A 21,539-nucleotide genomic window follows, 5' to 3' on the forward strand; every position below is an offset into this window, starting at 1 on the left:
ACAGATCTTGCGTTTAATATAGCGGGAAGAGGGAGAGCAGGGCTTTTGATAATAACCTCAAGTTTAAATAACCTGAAGTAGGTGGAAAATGGAGATGGGATACTTTGAGGGGGGGCGGCGAAGATCAATGTCTGGTTTTGCATATGTTGTGTTTGAAGTGCCAGTAAGACCTCTCCTTTCCTGGGATTGGTAGGGAGAGGAAGCACGGAGAAAGAGAGGACCCACCTCACAATGAAGTGAGGCCAGGAGGGCTCATTGTTAAGGAGAAACTGATTCACGGGGCTCCTGGGGGGCTCAGTCGGTTGAGCGTCCGACTTCGGCTCAGGTCATGATCTCGCGGTCTGTTGAGTTCCAGCCCCGCATCGAGCTCTGTGCTGATGGCTCAGAGCCTGGAGCCTGCTTCGGATTCTGTGTCTCTGTCTCTCTCTGCCCCTCCCCTGCTTGTGCTCTGTCTCTGTCTAGCTCTCAATAATAAGAAAACATTTAAAAAACTTTTTAAAAAAGGAGAAACTGATTCAGATCAGGTGATGCAGTTAGAAGACGATGCAGGTGAAGCCCAGGTGGTGGCCGTCAGGTCCCTGATGTCATGTGGCCAGCACCAAGGCACAGAGACAGGTCAGCTCATCTGCATTGGCCAGGAAGAAGTCTCCTCTAGGGTCCACACAGGGCACTCCAGTGCCAGGAGGTGCTTGTGCTTCCCCGAGATGGAGAGAGCAAGTGAAACACACTTAGGAGGTGAAAATCAACAGCTTGGTTGAAACGCTCGAAGCAAACAAACCTAGGATAAAATACTAAGGTAAAACGTAGAACTACGGAAGGTTTGTCAAATTGGACCAGAAGGCAAAATTAGGAAATACAATTAATTCTCAATTAATCTAATGAATGCTGCTTTCAGTTCCAGGAACACGGTGCAGTATTTAAACGACACCTGTAATGATGCTACGATGCCTAAATAAGGGAGGGCAGTGTTTAGAAACTATTGCACTTATGTTATGAACATACGGATATGGAAGGGCATGATCGATTTCTGCGAAAAGATACCGCAAAATATTTAGAGTAGCTATCCCTGGATGGTGGAATTTCTGGTGACTTTCCGTTATTTATTTTCTTCTTGCTGTTTACTTTCTAAGTTTTCATCATCATGTTTTATTTCACAACTTAAAGATCAGGGTATCAGTTTTGTTCCTCTGGTAGGTCACAAAGACCCTGTGAGATGACTTACAGCTGGTCACTCTGGCCAGATTGCCGGCCCTGTCTTTAAGCGATGGGATGTCGAAAGCTACTAACATGAAGATTCCAATTTGAGTTAAAAATGAGATAAGGGGTGCCTGGGTGGCTCGGTCGGTTAAGCGTCCGACTTTGGCTCAGGTCATGATCTCACGGTCCGTGAGTTCAAGCCCTGCATCAGGCTCTGTGCTGACTGCTCAGAGCCTGGAGCCTGTTTCAGATTCTGTGTCTCCCTCTCTCTGCCCCTCCCCTGTTCATGCTCTGTCTCTCTCTGTCTCAAAAATAAATAAAAATTTTTAAAAAATGAGATAAAAAATTGATGCCTGTAAAAATCATAAATAAATACAAGTTATGTTTGCGGTGCGGATTAATTAACCGCAGGATCTAGAATACTTTATTTCTCTTTTTGAATATTGTCTGTCATCACTGGGGAGAAGCAAGATGGAGAGGAGAAAAGAATAACGTGTTGAGGTGAAATGAGCCAGAACTTAGGAGGAGTAAGGCTTGGGGGGCCCGGGAAGCCCATCTTTCCTTTAATTTGCGTTCGGAATGATGGAGTCCCTAGCCTAGAATAAAACGCATCGCTTCGTTTTCTTGGTCTCAGCGAAGCCCCCCAATATCCCGCGTGTTTATCTTTAGTAAATTATGTTTATTTTTAATATTGTATGCTCATGATTCTTTTATATGCCAAATGTCACACTTCGCCGATGGTGTGAGCCCATCCCTGCGTCCTGCGCTCACGTTGTATTTCACGAAGTGCTTTGTCAGTCTACAGGCGTCTCCACGGTCCTATATTGTATACGTTCTCATTCTCCTTCCCAGGCACAGTTCCAGATTGGACCATTTACACCATTTGCTGCTTCAACTTTGAGATGACGGTCCCTGAGAGCTCACTGTTGTGAGACTGTAAACTCTCGTGCGGCTGGTGCCCTCAACCCTTACGGTCTGGTGTCCCCCTGAGCTGGTGTGTCAGAACTCAGAACGGAAGCGGGACTGGAGGACAGCGAAGGGTGCAAACCTGAGAGGAAGTGACCTGAAAGTGACACCTGATGCCAGAACTTACAGAGTTTTTTTCTTTTCCTTATGTAGGAAGCCTACAGATTCAGTACAACCTGGGCGGAACCAGACAGCCATATAACATTGATGTAGACCACAGGAACATGGCCAATGGACAGCCCCACAGTGTCAACATCACCCGTCACGAGAGGACCATAATTCTCAAGGTATCCATGTGTGTCCGTGTCAGCTGTACGTCTTAGAGTATTATAATCTCTACGCGCTGTTCTACGTGGATGCTGGTTTCGTTTTGGGTGGTGGGGGCAGGCGGAAGAGACCCGTACTATACCTTCTCCTACAAACCCCTAGCTAGCGAGGGCGAAAGAAGTGTCGTTTATTAAAGGAGAGTCAGTGACAGAGTTGATGGCGCAGACATTTCTTAGGGAGGAGGTAGAATAAATGTTTGCTATGTATATTCTTTGTAACTCTCAGACTCACACATCTATCAGTCTCCTGTTTTTATCTATCATGCCATCTTTTTTCTCCATGTTGTCAGATGCCTGAAGCTCATCATGTTTCCCAGCGAAGGTTATTTCGGTTTATCTGACCTACTTCTTTCACTACTCTGACACAATATGAATAACGTGGGTTGTTGTTGTTGTTTTCTTCTTCTTCTTCTTCTTTGGATGCTTTGCCTTAAAAATCTTCAAAACACAGACCTTCCCCGAATCTCAGACTCTGGTTGTTGGCTCTGAACACACAAAGGGATGGTGTTGCTACGACAGTCAAATTTTATTTCAGGTTCATTGATTGTCCCTGCCCCCACCACTGATTTTTAACAATGGAGAAACCAGCCTGGGAGACACCATGAATAAAACATAGCATGAGGAGGTCTCCCTGGGAACGAAGCCAGAAAGATCAAGGATGGGAACTGTCACTGCATTCTCTAGAAGGAGTTCAAAATAGATACCTGTCAGGAAGAAGAACCGCAGGGGGACACTGTGTTGTCAGCAGAGTGGAGTGTCATTTGGCAGGGGCTGAGCCGCCACTCAGACCGCATTCGGATCCGGCTGGTTGCTGGGGGAAGTTCAGGCTGCAGAGAAAAGGCACGACCAGCCCTGTGTCTTTCTGAGCAGTGGTGGATGTCAAATTCATAACTTGATACGGAGTTTATGCTTGGCCTTTAGCAGTAAATGCTGGAGGGTGTTTTAAGGACGGGTCTTTCCTAGGAAAATGACAGCGTGCAGTTACAGTTTACTGTACGATCCATCAAGTACGTGTCAAAAAGGTGAGCTCAGTGCCTGGCTCATATCAGAAGCTGCAGGGGCACCTGGGTGGCTCAGTCGGTTAAGCGTCCGGCTTCCGCTCAGGTCATGATGTCGCAGTTCGGGAGTTCGAGCCCCGCGTCAGGCTCTGTGCTGACAGCTCAGAGCCTGGAGCCTGCTTCAGATCTGCGTCTCCCTCTCTCTCTGTCCTCCCCTGCTCATGCTCTGTCTCTCCCTCTCCCTCTAAAATAAATAAACATTAAAAAAAAATTTTTAATAAAAAGGTAAAAATTTTAAAAAAAAAGAATAGGAGCCCAGTTCCAGAAAGAAAAAGAGACCTAAGAGGTGTTAAAACATTGGCCACACAACACTTTGAGGGTAGGAACAGCATAGACGTGTAATCAGGGTGACGGGGACCCCTCCGCTCCCTCTTCCTGGCACGTAGGGCAAGGCAATAGCACTGAGACTTCTGGATGTCTTTAGAAAGCCAGATGCCCCAATGCACTTGAACTCAACTAGGCAAGACCTTATGGTCCCTGAGTGCTCTGGTCTTTCTCATCCCAGTCTCTCCAGCCCAGCTCTGATGGAACATAAAGTTTAGGACGATGGCCAGAAAAAAAAAAAAAAAAAACCAACATACAGCTTCTCCTTAAAGAAAAGTAGGTCAGACAGGGAGGCCTCATGGACCATGCTAGTAAATCCAAGGATACCTTTAGAACTCTAGAAAATACCTTCTTTCTTTTTTTTGTTTTTCTGGAAGCGGTCTACAAATCCACCTTGAGAACTTCTACAACCTTAAGAAAGTGTCGGAGAGCTATAGGAAAATGTTCATCATGATCATTTCTGTATGAAGGGATTACAAATGGTTTCATTTCCTCTAGAGTTTTCTGTATTTCCTCGTTGTCTCTTGTAAGCATGTGCTGCGTGCTTTTGGTACGCGTTGCATTTTTATAATCAAAGAAAAACATGCAACCCAAGTAACTTCAACCCATTCTGAGAGCCCCCAGTTGTAACAGAATATAATGACAAAGATATTTGAATAATTTCAAATTAAAACGCACTTCTCATCAAAGAACAAAACTAAGGCTAATTCAAACAGGAATATAAAAACGCTATGCCTTTGGAATTAAGGCGAAATTTTATACGTTCACACACGCACAAACAGCACATAATTCCAATGATGTTTATCAGTGTTTATGGTGTTTTTAAAAGCAGGTTTGCTTTCCTAGCTGGGTTTGGCTAAAGCTAACATTAAATTAATTTGCATTCCCTGAGCACATACTGTCTGAAATGGTGCTGAGCCCTGGAGGGAAATTGACCTTGGATGAAACATTTGCTGCCAGAACACAAAGTGCCCCATCTCTACATAGATAATGAGGAGCTGACTCTAGGAGTCATCAGACCCGGGAGTGAGCCAGAACCCGTGACAACCCTCAAGTGGCATCATTTACGAAAACTCACAGTTGCACCGGGGATAATAGCTGAAGGCTTACGGCCAGTCAAGATGTAAAACAAACCCCGGGCAGGCAGAGAGCACCTGAAAAAGTAGTGTAGGTGATGAAAATGCATGCCAATTAGAAGAACCCAAGAACCGAAAACATTACAAGGAATAATTTCAAAGTCTTGTGTTACAAAGCCTTTCTTCTCACTTTCCTTCCTTCCTGATGTCCACAGCTTTGTCTCTTCTTCCTCCCCTTCCTTTCATCCCTCATCCCGTTCCATGAGGGAGGTAATGTGGTTCACAGGCAGTCTGTACAACAAAATAGAGGATTGAAGCATGTCACAAAAGTATATACATATATACATATATATATGTATACACACACACACACACACACACACACACACATATTTACATGTCATGGGTTATATTTACTGGCATAAAAAGCTGCCCCGGGGGTGCCTGGGTGGCTCAGTAGGTTAAGCATCCGACTCTTGGTTTCAGCTCAGGTCATGAGCACGTGGTTCCGTGGGTAGCCTGGCAGCTACCTCTGGCCGGTAAGAAACTGAGTGGGTTTATAACAATAACAATAGTTATTATTACTGTTACAAAATAGTTCAAAAGTATGCACAACCACAGAGACTAATAAAACATGCGCCTCTGTGTTTATCAGCCGAACGCTACAAATTTTGGCATTTTGCTCTCTCTCTTCAGGGTTTGTTTTTTTTTTCTTCTTTAATGCAGGGATAATCGAGGCCCTGGGTCCTCCTCGTTAGATAGTGAGCCCTGAGGAAGGCAGTGGGCAAGGTCTTCAGCAGCATTTCTGCCAACAGATGTGTTTTTCACAAGGCTGTTTGATGTAGCATCACTCGATGAGCATAACTTAAAAACGGATTTTGGTGCAAACAGTTCCGGGGGTGGAGGGGGTGACGGGCCCACAAAGGGGTCAAGGCCTGATATGATACTCTGGCCTGATCCCAGGGGTCAAACTAGCTCCAAAAAAAATGAATGAACTCCCTGTTCTTAAAATAACGATCACATATTTGGGAGCTTTGATGGAAGTTAGACAATATAGACAGAGCTCAGGGATATATTCTCTGGCATAGATACTCAGAGTCTGTATTCTCCACAAACCAAATGAACAGATGGTAACGATGTCATGTTCATTTTGGCTTTCATCTAACTGGAGGGCCATCCCATCTTTGCCAAGAAGAGGCTAACAGATTTCTCCCGCCAGGAAAATTAAGGACTTTCTTAAAAAAATAACTCCCAAGTCCTCAAGAGCAAACAATGATTAGGTCCCGAAATTTTTGTGCCGCAGAGAGCATGTGACTTCAGTTGTTTTCATCAGGAATTTTCAAAATAAATGTTCCCCCCCCCCCAAAAAAAACCACTTTTAAAATAAAATAAAGATGCTAATTTTTGACTGCTATTAATCAGAACTTCAACCAAATTACGTAAAAAGCAGCTGACAGTGGAGGTACATATCGAATATGCATCCTAAAAAGGGTCAGAGAAGTATACTCAAGGGCAACAGTGTGTGCTAAACGCTAGGGACAGAGAAAAAGATACAAATGTTAGGACAGCACCAGTTGCCTCTGCAAATTAACCCTAAAGTCTCAGTGGTTTAACCCAATGGAAGTCTGTCTTCTATAGTTTTAGAAAAGCAAAGTCCTGTGGCCCCTCGTAGTGATGGAATTGTGCTAGGCAGGTGCTCTAAGGACCCGCCCCCACCGTCCCTCCCCTCCCATCCCTTTGGCATTGGAAATAGTTCTTGACTAAACCAAATCTCTGTCCATTATTTGTGTGGCCCTCCATGGCTCTGTCCTCTGGGACACTCTGCCTTGTCCATCATCGGCAGTGGCCACCTCTGAATTGAGGGTTGCAGATAATGCATGCATTGAAGCATTGCATTTCCTGCAAGGGAAGGGTCCTCGAGGGTCCATGCCCTGCAAGCGTCAGTCACGCTGAGGGCTGTTTTACACTTACGAGTCTGTTGTAGACCAACTGTATTGGTTTCTTTGCCAATACGATTCCTCTAAAACCTGAGCCGGCTTCCGATCTGTTTGCTTCCTGTCAGTTTCATGTGCCAGTAGTAAACCCTACATCCTTTCCTGGACATAAAGCTTGGACATATGTACTCATTTGCTTCCATGCCGCTCTCTCAAGGTCACGACAGCTCTCTTGTGGCCATCTGGAACAAAAGGCATGGGCGGGCAGTAGAGACTAGTTTTTCCTTCACCCACGGAGCTAAGCCAAGTTTGCGGAGCTGAGGAACCCGAATGTGCCTTTGTTGGTCAAATCTCCTTGCAGTTGATTTCTTATTCTCTGATGCAAGGCTCTAAAGCTTTGGACTTTTGTCTGTTCCCTTTCACTGATGTTTGGAAACCAGCCAATTCTGTTCTGAACCCACCTCTTCTTTGACTTAGGCAGCAGGAAACAACTGATACCCAGGACCATTCTGGCACTTTTCCCAGAGCTACAGGTCAAAGGCACTTAAGTCTGCCTTCCGGGTTACATGAGGTGACAGTCTTAAACACTATTTTATCTCATACCATTGTTTTCCATCTTTCCAGCCTCGGACATACATTCTTGTGCTAATGCTCCCGAGCTTAGCTTTCTGTTATGGCCACACCGACTTCTGCCTTAGCTCGGGCTACCTTAGCTGCTATAACTACAAGAATTTATAGATTGGGGTTGTGGTTTCACAGATGTATGCTTGTCTCCAGACTCATCAAGTTGGATATATTCATCGTATACAGCTTTTTATAGGGGAAAATCAATCCATCTATCAATCAAGTAGATGGCAAAAACAACAAAAAAATTTTAGAGCAGTTTTATTAGCCGTAAAATGAGAAGTACCTCAATGACCCACTTGGAGGACCATAAAACCATAACGGTCCTGTGTGACAAAGAATTCAGCAGCCCAACTTCAGGACCAGTGTTCTGGTGCCACATGAAGAATTCCAGATCAGTTCTTCAAGTTGGTGTGAACATTACCTCGTGTACTTACATCATAGTGTCCTTTCCTTTGGTAACGTGGAGCCTGGACTGGACTTAGACCCCACCGCTGAGATAAGTCACTTAAAAACGTGTGCCTTTTTACCCTTGAACTTTCTGAGAATAGAGAACAATCCCCAAAAGTATACGGATGTAAACACTCCTGAAAATTTGAACGTCCGCAGCTGTTCAAGCCTTTAGTAAAGAAAATCCTGCTGTTTGGAAGCATGAAATCTTTTGGGGGGATGTCAGAACAAATAAAGGAAGTTGACCCAGCTAGCGTAGGGCCCCGCTCTTGAAATTACATTTACTGTAACTTCTTGCCTTTGGCTTATTTAGTGTTTATCTCCTCGGCCTGATGAACTCACAGCCTTGGATGTGCAGAATCTTTACACCACCGGCATGCTCGACAGAAGGGGGTGTTGGCAGGAATGATGATGAACCTGCAAAGTCCCCCGGTCCTTCCCTCCCAGAAGCGCCATTAGCCATCCAGTCGCTCTCTGTTGGGAGTCTGGCAAATATATTACTTACTTCACTTTCCACTTCAGTGGAACACTGACTTATGTTTAATTTGGTGGAGGGCAGAGGTCAATATTTTATTAGTTAGTGATATCATTACAGTGGTTTCATTCCATAGACGATGTCTGGGAAGAGAAGAGAGAGGGATAGATACACTGGAAACTTGCCCTTTCATTTGGCCTGTGTGTGACTCAAGAGTTTGTTTTAGTTTTGTTTTGTTTTCGGTGTTTCCAGAGGAGCCTATGCACAACTGAGTCACACATCAAAAACCTCATGACCTCATTAGCTTGTTATAATTTGGTTTCGGGCAGGGGCTAGAGGAGTCCTGGGCCCTTGGAAAGGTGTTTCAACACATTTTCCTTATTTAGTTCAGAATAGAGAGTAGGACTGTTTGCGGGGGGGGGGGGGGCGGCGGGGGTCACGGGGGGTGCCTGGGGGGCTGAGTCAGTTGAGCGACTGGCTTCAGCACGGGGCATGATCTCGCGGTTTGTGGGCTCGAGCCCTGAGTCAGGATCTGTGCTGACAGCTCGGAGCCTGGAGCCTGCTTTGGATTCTCTGTCTCCCTCTCTCTCTGACCCTCCCCCGCTCACGCTCTGTCTCTCTCTCTCTCTCTCTCTCTCAAAAATAAATAAACATTAAAAAAAAAAAATAAAGAGTAGGACTGTTTGGTGAAGTGTCTCCCATAAGGAGAAGATGCCCAGCTCTCAGGACCTACGATTCCTCCCCCTGCCGGTGCCTTCAGAGCAACTCGTGGCCTCTAACGGAGACCGTCTCTATACATAGAGGGGTGAGCACTGGATTTAAGGATGCAGTTGAGGATGTATGATGAAGATTCTGCTGAAGGGGAGTGTTCTCAAGATGGTGCTGGACTATTCCATTCACAAGGCACTTTTCGTATACTGAAAACCGTCTGAGGATCGCCAAGAACGTCACACAGTGACGTCCAGTTGGCGTTACTCTCTTACGCATGTCGACCACATGACAGGAAAGTTCCGAAGAGCAAACAGTCCTGACGTCGATAAAGTCAGCTGGTCATCAATACCATCCGTGAGGCTACTCGCTAATGTGAAGGGCAACCCCAAAGTAGCCCGACTTCATTCAAGACGAACTTGAGGACAAAGCGCGTCTTTCACCCTCAAGGGGCTTCTGTCCTGGGAGGAGAGAAGAGCTGTGTTCACAGTCATATCATTTCTGCAGAGAGGAGGAACCTAGTCTACCTCCTTCTCGTCCAGAAGAGACTTTAACGAGTTGGCCTCTCCAACAGCGTGCAAGTAGGAGAAAGGCGATGTAGCAGCAGAGGGGAGTAGCAGTTGGGGCCGGTAACAAGGACATGGCACGTAAGGGCAAGACTTCCCTTCGGGGAGGGTGTGGGTCTAAGCAGAGACCCCCGTGGACTGGGATTGCCACATTCAGAGGCCGTTACTAAGACATGAATAAAAAGGAGGACTTCTTGCCAAGCTCGTCCATTTCGTAGCACCGTGTTCTCCAGCAAGCGATGGAACTCTGTTTCCTCATCTGTGAAATGGGAATAAGGCCGCCTAGCTTAATGGGAGTGTGTGCATTCAATGAAAACCTCAAGCGTAGTCTGTTGTCCAGCAAGTGCTTCCTTCCCAGTTCCCTCCTCTTTCTTAAAAGCAAAACTGGTAAGAAAGCACCTGTCAGGTCATTATCAACAGGGCCTAGAGGATCAAGGCTCCCATTCTAGTTTGCAGTTCAACCCAGGGAGTAAGTACGAGTGTTCCCAGTGGGCACATGTGCTTCTGCCTCCGTGAGCCACAGTCCAGCAGAAAAGGTCATCAATCACACAGACACGAACCAAGGGCCAATTGAAGTGTAAGCTCCTGCCGAGGAAGCTCAGAAAAGGGGGGAAATTGATCATCCTGGGGTGGGAGGGAGTAGATCAGAGGAGACTCACAAAGGTATCTGAGCTGTTCCTTCAAGGTTTTCGGGGGGTGGGGGAAGGGGGTACACAGGGACCACATTATCTTATTTTCTACTGCAGGGATTTAGTATTTGCTCTTTTGCAATCCATAAAAGTTACACAGAGGAACCTACCGGAAAAAAAAATAGTGAGTTCAACCCATCCAGCTCATCTGATCTGAAACAGAAAAAGACTCATAATGAATATGTCAACACTTTCAAGTTTTTCATTTCTTCTCCAAAGCAATTTCATCTACAAATGAATTATGCACTCCGGGGCTAGACAAGACCTCCACTCCTGCGCTCCAGAAAAAAATGTGTTTACTTCGCTTTCCATTTCTTACAGCTCAGCGGGAAAGCGGTTGCAATGCAATTTCTGAGGTGGTGTAGGGCTTGCGATGTCAGTCTTCTCTCCTTCTCCAGAACGCAGCAACGCTTGTCAACCCAAGGCTGGAGGAGACTTCGTCTCCCTCCCCCACCAAGCCCACCAAGTACATAAATCATCCCCCAAGAAAGAAGATGCGGTTCCTGGATTTCTCTTTTGTCTGGCGGGCCGACTCAAGTCTAGTCTGGGAGGCATCGTATTGTTGCATCCGTCTGCAGGGCGCCGAAATCACTCTCCAGGATTGTAGATTCTCGAAGCTACTTTTCAGTACAATAGGCTGAGCTCGTTGTTTCCCCGTGCACGGGTCGCAGGTTTTTATCTCCCGGAAGTGTGTCTCCTTTCTGAAAAACAAATGCATCCCGTCGTGCGGTATGAGGTTCCCAAGGGCTCCACGGCGGCCGCCCCCGGGCTCAGGAGAGGGAAGAGAGCCCCCCCGGGGCGTGAGCGGGAGATTTTGGTGGACGGTGGGGCCTGCCGCGGGCGCTGAACCTGTGTTAAGATGCCCTCTAGCGGTCATGAGCCATAACCAGTCCTGAACTTGGGGAAGGAGCTCGGAGGCCAGTTTCTACAAAGGCTCCAGCGTCCTGGGTGCGAGCGCGGGTCATTCGTCTCTGCTATGAAATCCCGGATGGCAGCGGTGTTGCTCCCACAAATGGAAGCGTGCCGTCGTGTTCAGAGGGTACAACCCAGGGATTTTGCTCCTGTTTGCACCATGTCACGGCTGTGCCCCTGAGCCTCTGACCCTGGAGAGGCCCAGGAGGGGGTTGCTGAGTGACTGAGCGTACGAATGAGCGGAGTGTGTAAGGAACAAGGGTTGTGAGCCCCACCGTGCGCCCGGTTGATTCTCCTTATTTCTGAGGCATGTCTGATGCGCATTCTCCCCTCCGCCGCCACGTGATGGACAGAAAGAACAAGCCAGCGCCCATCCTAACGTGTCTGACACGAAAAACTCTGCTCCAAATGTTGGAGGGGACGGCAGCACAGAAACTTGGTGGGTAGAGAGGGTCCCGGCCGGTAGTTCACAAGTGAAGGTCAAGGAAGGGCATCAAAAAGGAAGGAGAAGCGGGGCGCCTGGGTGGCTCAGTCGGTTGGGCGTCCGCCTTGGGCTCAGGTCAAGATCTCACGCTTCGTGAGTTCGAGCCCCGCGTCCGGCCCTGTGCTGACAGCTTGGGGCCTAGAGCCTGCTTCGGATTCTATGTCTCCCTCTCTCTCTCTGCCCCTCCCCAACTTGTGCTCTATGCCTCTCAAAAAACTAAATAAATGTAAAAAAAAATCTTTTTTTAAAGGAAGGAGAAGCAGGATAAGGAATATTCTCTTCATCCCACTGAGCAAAAGGCTGCCTCTCGGTCGAGCGTCCCTCCTGAAACTGTCACCCAGGGCCACCAGCAGAAGAAATGAGCCCATCTACCAGCCCGGCTCCTGATATCCCCGGGGAAATGACATCAGAATCTGGATATTTCGGGGCTTGTGGCTTCCATCCTGAGCTTGTGGGTTTAACCCCTGTAGCCAAACGCTACGAATGCAGAGTGGGGAGCAGTGGGGAGCAGCAGAGGAAGAGTTGACACGTTCCTGTGGCCTCCAGCATCTGCACCAGCTCTGAAAACCTGTCTTGCTCCCAGAGATGGAGGCCAAGGGGGCTGGGGTCTTATCAGTCAGAAGATCCATAAACGGAGAGGTAGTAAAAATGGGGGGAGGGGCGGACAGACGGCGGAAGCAACACTGGGGTGACCCTGCTCTCCACTCCTTCCCAATGTTCTGTGCCCACACCGGGGGCATCGTGCCAGGCTAGCCTTGCGATGGCACAGGGTCCAGGCCGGCACAGGGGAGAAGCTTCGACTTTGAATCCCACAGACCTCTGGGCTGTACCTCTTAGGATCTGCATCCTCATAGGCATCGTAACTTACTCCTGGTACCTCAGTGGCCTCCACTGTCAAATGGGCACACGAGTATCAGCCCACAGTGTTGTTAGCAGATTCAGTGAGATGATACGCGTGAACCAGCTCACGTGGGCTCTGACCTAGAGCCGACCTTCAAGAAATGGTAGATGCTGCCTTGATGATGGGGACACCAAGGAGGAAGAGGAAAGCTGAGAATCACGTCGGTCCGCTTTGTTATAGCTTTCTCACACACACATACACACACGCATGACACGGGGAACTGGGTCACGGGAGGGGCGAATTCTCTTCTCACACATCACACGTGAGCCCCTTGTCTTTTCTCTGCCCCGTTCCTCCCCACCTCTGCTAACTCTCCCATCCCTCCCCACTTTCTACTCCTTGGAACAGCCTCCAAACATAGCATTAGAAGACATTAGTGTTTCCAGAAAGCTGAGCTTTCCCGCCTTCCGTAAGCCGGCAGACTGAGCACCAGACCCGTAGCATTTACCCCACATTCTGAAGTCCCTCCATACATACGTAAAGATTTTCTTCATGCCCCTTCCCACTCTTATACCTGGAACAGAGTTTGAAGGATGTGGTGATCAAGTCCTCTGATAATGCCAATTTTTAGACTCCATCCTGAATATCGTTATTGCTGCCAAAACCTCCCGGCAAAGTAATATCGATGGAGCCTCCGTACTGAAAAGGATGTGTTTACTGAGTTGTTTTTTTTTTTTTTAATATCAAGGACTTTAGCTATATTACAGTTAAAATCAATAGAAATGTAACCTTTTCAACCACAGAAAATGAGTTCATTTTTATTATTAGTCTTTTTCTGCCATTACAGTGTCATGATTACCAAAGGAACCAGGTCAACTTAAGCTTTATTGAAAGACCATTAGAGAAACAAACTCAAACTCATTTAAATACTGAAGCCACTGCATTAAAAGGATCAATAAAGTCGGAGCACCTGAGGTTGCTTTACTTAAACACCCCACATATGAGAATCATTCCATAATCACAATTTGAGCAAACCTATAAACCTACCAGACCATCCAATAAATAAGAAAACACTGTTTCATCGCATAAGTTTAGAATGGTAAAGCCCTTAACATTAGTCTGATTACACATACAGCATTTAAATTTTCTCTCAGTATTTTAAAACATCACCTGGCAAAGAATCATTGCTCGATGAATGCCATTTACTTAGGAAAGCCATTCGCTCCCTGGGTCAGGAGAATGACAATGATAGAAAACACCATTTTATTTCCTTAAAAATAACAAACACAGAGTTAGCTAGATGGAAAGGGAGTCTTAGCCTTGCAGGGAGTCAGGAAATTCTCTTTCAAACAGCACTTAGCATGGTATCTTGCGCAAGGTAATGTGTATTAAAGTGAATATTTATGACTGATGCCATGGACTTGGATTAGACCCAAAGCTCGTGGTGCCTCAGTTTCCCCATCTCTAAGTGTGATAATACCTTTCCATACCTCCTTCCCTAGATACTAGAACAAAGACAAATATCACCATCCTCTTCAAGCTCCTCCTCAGAAACCACAATGTACGTTGCAAACTTGAGTAGTAGTGTTTGGTTAGGATGATTTTAGAATGAAAATGGTTCCTGATGGCATATTGTGTCTAACCTGTGACGCAACCTGGGATCACCACCTGTCCCTGCCTGACATCAGCAGATAGAAACATTCTATTCTTCTTTATTTAAAAACCACCTATTAGGTTTTTCTAATTAAAAGCTTATGTGTATTTATTGTGGAATGTTCAGAAAAGAACGGAGAGGAAAGTTAAGTTTGCCTGAGAGCTCTGTGTAAAGCCAAGACCTCCGTGTTTCCACAAAACCCATCTTGCCTACTCAAGGGCATTGTTATGACATTTCTGTCTTCCTTCTCCCCTGATGATGGGCTCGTTCCCATCATCAAACAAACATGAGTATTTCTCTCCATTAAAACAAAGTCCTATCCTCAGGGCGCCTGGGTGGCTCAGTCAGTTAAGTTTCTACCTCTTGATCTCGGCTCAGATCATGATCCCGTGGTTTGTGGGATCGAGCCCCTTGTCAGGCTGTATGCTAACAGCGCAGAGCCTGCTTGGGATTCTGTCTGTCCCTCTCTCTGTCCCTCCCCCACCCCCACAAAAAATAAATAAACTTAAAAAAAAAAAAGTTCTGTCCTGACCACACTCTCCTCATTTATTTATTTTTCTTGGCAATAAAACTGGAGATAGTGGTCTATTCTCACATTTCAGGTAAGCTTCTCACCATTCTGAGTCACCGTTATTGACGTGTGAATCGCATGCCATGCAATGTGCACACGTAAAGTACACCAGTTGAGGAGTTTTGATGTGCACACCCAGGTAACCAAGACCATGGCCAAAATAGAGAACATTTCCAACACCCTGGAAGGTTCCCTCACACCCCTTTGTTGTCGATCTCCTCTGAAACTGCCCCGAGCAACCACTCATCAGGTTTCTATTTCCGTTTCTATAAAACCATATGTTCATTTTACCTGTTCCATAATCTTATATGAATGGGACCATAGCATCTGTTATCTTTCATTTCTGGCTCCTTCTATTCGGTGTAAGGATTCTGAGATCCGTTCTTCTTATTGTATCTGTAGTTGTATTGTCATTGCTGGGAAGTGTTGCATTTATGAATATACCATCATTTGTTTGTTCATTCACTGTTTGGTGAAAAATGGTGGATCATTTCCAGTTGGGGAATATTATGAACAAACCTGTTACGAACATTTGCATATATATGTATGCCATTTTTAAAAATTTCTTTTGGGTAAATATGGGAGTAGAGTTGATAGGCTCTCTGGTACGTATCTGTTTAACTTGCTTTCTATTTTATGTGACGTCCAGCAAAACTAGAGAGTTCCAGTTGCCCCACATACTCACCAGCGCTTGCCATTGCCAGTCTTTTTAATTACGTTTGAAGCAGGTGTGCAGGGCTACCTCACCTTGGCCTCAGTTCTCATGTCCCTTGTGACCACTGATGTTGAGCAACTTTTCACGTGCTCATTGACCATTGGCAAATCTTTCGGGAAGCGTCCGTTCACATCTTTTGTGCCTGAAAGATCTGCCTTCTTATTGCTGAGTTAGAAGAGGTTTTTACATGTTAGGTGTACAATTCCATTGCCAGATGCATGTATTGTGAATATTTTTTCTTCTGTTTTCTCTTATACTGATTCTCAGTCATGCTTTTGCCCACTGGCTAGAACTTCTCTCCTCAAGATGGCCGGTGACCTCCTCACTACTAAATCTAATTTTCAGCGCCCCCATGTCTCCACCGTAGGGCAATATTCCACACAAGTGATCCCCTAACTTTTGGGACATTGCCGTGTTCTTGTTTCCTCCCACATTGCTGGCCTTGCTGCTTGGTCTCCTCTACTGGTTCCTCTCCCTCCTAGCCTCCCTCAGTTGGCAAACTTCTGAGCTCAGCCTCTAGTCCTTTCTTCTCCCCTGTTTTTATTCACCTTTTTGGTGGTTTCATCCCAAGTCACTATCCCAACCCCAACCTTTTCCCGAATTCCAGATTCACATACCACGCGGACATCACACACATCTAACCAACTACTGGATGTCTAATGAAACTTCAAACTCAATATTTCCAAGTCTAACCCCCTTGGGGGCCGCCCACACATGACCTGCCTCATCTGTAGCCTTTCCAATGGGACTCGATGGCTATCCCATCCTTCCAGCTGCTCAGGTCTCAAACCTGGGAACATCGCTGGAGTATCACCCCCTTGTTCCCACACTTCACATCCAGAAAGTCAGAAGGTCGGATTGTCTTGATCTTCAAAACATCCATATTCTGAGTGGTCTCACCCCTCGGAGCTGAGCTCTGGTACCACCACCCACTTCTTGATAGACCCTCCATGAACACCCACGTGATCAGCAGTGTTTGGGTGAGGCATCTTTTCCCTGCCATGCTTGTTCTGAGCCTAAATTCAGCCCTTTGAATGTTCCATTGAATCTCTACCTTGTTTTTTTTAAGTAAGTCTGAATCTCATTCATTTTTGTCACAGCTTCTAAACTATTCATATGTATTTTTTAATCCTTGTCCTATTAGCTTACCCTCTGCAAAGACTTCCAGAACCAAAATTCATACCTTAAGAACACAGTCCCCCACAAGACTGCCCTTGCCTCAGACATCAGCTGCAAGTTCAGGGGTCCCAGGCCACCCTCATTTCTGACCAACTGGCTACAAATTCACTAATTTCTCAAGCTCAACAGCTTGGTAGAATGACTCATGGAACTCAGAAAGGTGCTACATTTATGATAACGGTTTTATTATAAAGGGTGCATATTGGGACCATCCAAAGTGAGGGATGTGGAACATGAGATTTGAGAGGTCCCAAAGGAAAGCTTCCTTGTCTTCAGGACACGTCACCCTCCCTGCACCTTGATGTGACAACACAAGAGTATCATATGTTGGGCTTCTGTGTGCAGAGGATCTTTCTGGTTTTATTATATAGGCTTGACTGATACATTCATTAGCCACCATATCAGACTCAGTCTCCAGCCTTTAATCGGATTGCCTTGATTCACAATTCCCATCAACCTTCCATCCCTGATGGAAATCCAATGTCCGCTCCCCCTCCCCCCAGGATTTCCAGGGGTCCTCTCTGTCTCTAGTCTCTTCTATGGATGCTCTATCTGAGCCACAATGCACCCACCAAAATGAAGCTCGCACCTTCTGTGGTATAAAAACACATACAGCCATTCAAAGCATATACTCCGCAGCAGCCCCCATTAGATGTCTCCCCATAATGAGCAGGAGGACACAGCATATTGAATGAAGTCTTGAACAACAGGCAGCTGAATGCTACACATTAGATACTGGTGTCCTCAGCAGGCCCTTTACCCATCATCCCTCTGTAGTGCGTTCTCACATCCCTCACCCCACTTGGTGCTGGGCTCTCTTCTCTCTGATTCCTTCCCCCTGGCTCCCTGCCTCCTTCCTCACCCATCTCCAGGTCTCCCCACCACTATGTTCAACAAGAAGTCAACTCTTCCCAAGACAGGGTCCAAACTTCTAGGACCAGATCAGTCAGGTGCTCGGCAAACATAAAACACTGAATTTTCCCTCCTAGTAAAGAAATTGTGGCTACAGGTAACTACAATAAGTTGGGGGAGATGTAACATCAGAATAAAAATAAGTGAATAAACTAACCTCAGCCATGCTTGGCTCAAATCCAGACTTCACCCCCTGGCATTTAAAGCCCTGGGTAATCTAGTGTCCCTTTGCTACCTTCCATTGTCATTTACCATTTCTCTCCAGAACACACCCTAAGAACCAGTGAGGCTGGTTATCTCAGTACCCCCTAGCGATGCATGCCTCCTTCAAAATGCCTCCACTCTGCGAAGTTCAGTATTAAACCATGATGGCAGTTATTCTCAGTACCAGACATCTTAGAATTTGAGCAATACTTTATACTCAGTTTTCGTATATTGTTTTATACTATTACTCCCTAATTATTTTATCAGTCTTATTTCCAAAACAGGAGTAGAAACACCTTGAACCCAGCTGGGCACGTCTCTATGTACATCTTCAGCTTTGCTCCAGACCCACTTCACAAGTTGGCTGGTCAATAAAATCGCATGAAAAGTCCTTGCCTAGCGTTAGAAGGTATTAGAAGCCCTGTCATTTACAGAGAGACCACTGCTAGAAGGAGATATGGTCAGGGGGTGACTTGAGCCCTCTGCCCAGGGTCTCCCTCTTCCCACAGGGAAGCCCCCCTCGGTGTCAGGTCACCCTGTGGTAATCATTCGCCCATGCCCTGGATAGCTTATGGGATGGGTGTACCACTGGACAGGGGTAACCTTCTTAGTAGTTCACACTGACAGATGCCTCCAGCTGGTGCAGCCAACCTGCTCACTTCTAAAAGATTTGACCAATTGTATCCTTCTGTGAAGGGCTTATCTTCAGATAAAGTCCTTGTATCTGGACCAGTCACCGTGAGGGCGCCATGTTGAGGACTTGACAATCAGAGAAGCCATCCATTTCCACACAGACCAGTCCCCAACTCAGCAGATAAACAACGTGATACCAATAACATCAGACACACCAGACTATAACAGTTCCACTCTTCATAGATTCATGAGACAGAGGTTTCCTAATACATCATTTTTATTGATGGCGTCATTAACACTCCCCTATATGACTCGCCCAGAATTCACCAGGAGCCAAATTTCAACAACCCCTGAAAACACATGCTTGACAAATTGAGATCACAGGGGCTAAAAAAAGACTAAAATAGAAATGGCCTCAATCACATTTGTCGTGTCTACATCGCTTCTCATAATTGTTCTCGTTCTTGTTTTATTATCGTTTTCACTTAATTGAAAATGTTTGCCACTGCATTATATACTTTCAGCAACACGTCAAGACCTGTTTTCATAACTGACCATTTCTAATTTTGTTTTTCCTCCTCTTCTTTGTCTTCTCCCTTTTACCACCCATTTATTTGCTTTTCCTTATTCCTGGAAAGTCATTGTATAATCTACTAAAATGTGTTTGGCCGTGAGCCCTTCAGGAAAATATGCCGTGTGAAATGATTTAATTGATGCTGATTATGTAAATTATTGTCAAACCCACCCACTACGTGTAATGATTAAATTAACCAGTTACTGAAGTGATTTTAAATATGAAGTTATATAGGGGTGCCTGGGTGGCTCAGTCAGTTGAGTGCCGACTTCAGCTCAGGTCATGATCTCATGTTTCGTGGGTTCAAGTCCCGCATCGGGTTCTGTGCTGACAGCTCGGAGCCTGGAGGCTCCTTGGGATTCTGCGTCTCCCTCTCTCTCTCTGCCTCTTCCCTTTTCGCGCTCTCTCAAAAATAAAATAAACATTAAAAAAAATTAGTATGAAATTGTATAAAAACCATGAGCTATGCTCATACTAGATCTCTAAGAAGAAACTTGGAGGCATAATTACTAGAGATTAGTTCAGATATGAATTTTTAAAGCCTTACCTTTATCTTCTGAATTCTCATGTGCAAGTCAAAACACAAACCTAGATATGTTTTACCAGATTCTTTAAAAACAACTGTAGAGTGTTTGGGTCATTCCTACCATAAAAATCTTTAAAACTAATGCTGTTAAAGAAATGCTGTATCAGCTCTGAAATAAGAATTACTCTTCTCATTCACTTAGACTTATAAAAACCGTACAGATTTACTGATACAAAACCAGTATGTTGGTTTGTTTGTTTATTTTTAACAATTTATGCTTTAAATAGTATTCGGTGTTTTTCCAGTAGGTGGAGTGTTAGGCCAGGGGAAGCAGAGCAACATTTGAAAGCTATTTTTTTTTTCCTTTTTATAATTTTGAGGAATTTTTGATATAAAACATAAATCACCTAATGGATTCATTAATTCTTTTAATGCATGAATACCACAAAATTCCGGTTGCCCTGGATCTTATGAGGCAGAGACACTGCACTGATTACATTACCATAATAATGACAGCATAGTAACACCACCAATAAATACTTATAATGCCTCTTGTTTTAAAATTGTTTATCAAGCCATCAGTGAAGCCTCCTGATGTCTCTGAGGGAGAAATAACGCACCCACAGGGCAAAGAAAGATCTGTCTCTTAAATCCTTTGTCTCTTCAGCCTTAAGCATTTCAGGAAGAGAACCTTCCCATGAGTTTATTAATGTTGGTTCAAGGCTGATGCCACCACTTGAGTCTGTGAACTTGGGCAAAATCACTAACTCTCCCTGGGACCTCCTCTACATGTGTGGGAAAGAGGCGATACACAGCTGTCTTCAGGCCCCTCCCTCCTTAAAGTACCCCGACTGAACCTGACCTTTGTGTAAGCATTTCCTCCAGGCTGGATATTAGGAGCCAAATTTGCTGAGATATTTGAATACATATGGCAGAGACGGCCCTGGTTACGACGTGTGGGTCTTAGAATCGAATGTGAGCACCCTCTTCCCGAGCTCTTTCCACCCTCCGCCCTCACTAGGATTGGCTGCCATGGGGTATGTGCTAAACGACACCACATCGCTACGTCTGGGAGCGAAGTCATAGCAGCAATCTGCTCAGAGCTCCAGGGACCTGAGGGGCGCCTGGGTGGCTCGGTGCGTTAAGTGTCCGACTTCAGCTCGGGTCATGATCTCAAGGTTCTTGGGTGGGAGCCCCGAGTCGGGCTCACAGATCGTTCTGTGCTGACAGCTCAGAGCCCGGAGCCTGCTTCGGATTCTGTCTCTCTCAAAGATAAAGAAACATTAAAAATTAAAAGTTAAAAAAAAAAAAAAAAAAGCCCCAGGGACCTGGGAAAACACTACTTCTCAGGCCCATAGTAACAAGACATTTTCAGAGAAACCTTAAGTAATATCTGGCCCAACCTCCTTGTTTTACAAAGGAGGAAACACCTTGGGAGTGTTTGTGACACGTTGAGCAGCATTGCCAGGAGCTGACTCCCAGCCCTGTTCCCCCTCCTGCAAAACACCCTCCCCTCTCACACGGGAAATCTGGAAGAGCCCCTCACAAGGCGAGCAAGGTTTCCAGCCCCTCCCACCCTCCAAAGAAGAGAAACGAGGTCCTCACAACCCAGGTGTTGGAGAGGGTGGGACGGTAACAAGAGAAAAGGGGTGAAGACCAGCCACTTACCTCCTCACGTTGGGAGAGAGCCCCCAGCCCCCATACACAAGGCGTTTCCCATTCTAGAAAGACTTGGGGCTGGTGGATTCAGCTGGATCTTTCCTCACTGTGGAGGCAAAGTCTCCTTTGCTTTGTCTTGGAGTTAGAAGGATCCCAGAGCCAGATGCGGGCTTAAGAGAAGGGGCTACGGAGATGGTGGTTGAGCCCAGCTCATCAGGGCCCTGTGCTGAGGCATCAGGCTAGAAAAAAGCGAGTGGTCAGATACTAAATCCCAGAATAAGG

General features: G+C 45.9%; 1 protein-coding gene across 1 annotated transcript in view; it reads left to right on the top strand.

The window, feature by feature from the left end:
• The window catches only part of CNTNAP2 (contactin associated protein 2), a 1,228,588-nt gene that overhangs the window by 1,077,644 nt on the left and 129,405 nt on the right, over positions 1-21,539 (top strand). Inside the window, exon 20 of the mRNA XM_042927363.1 lies at positions 2,317-2,450. Within this exon, the coding sequence (XP_042783297.1) occupies positions 2,317-2,450 (134 nt within the window). The remainder of the gene's footprint in view (positions 1-2,316; positions 2,451-21,539) is intronic.

Source organism: Panthera leo, chromosome A2 (assembly GCF_018350215.1).
Source record: "Panthera leo isolate Ple1 chromosome A2, P.leo_Ple1_pat1.1, whole genome shotgun sequence".
Classification (NCBI taxonomy): Eukaryota; Metazoa; Chordata; class Mammalia; order Carnivora; family Felidae; genus Panthera; species Panthera leo.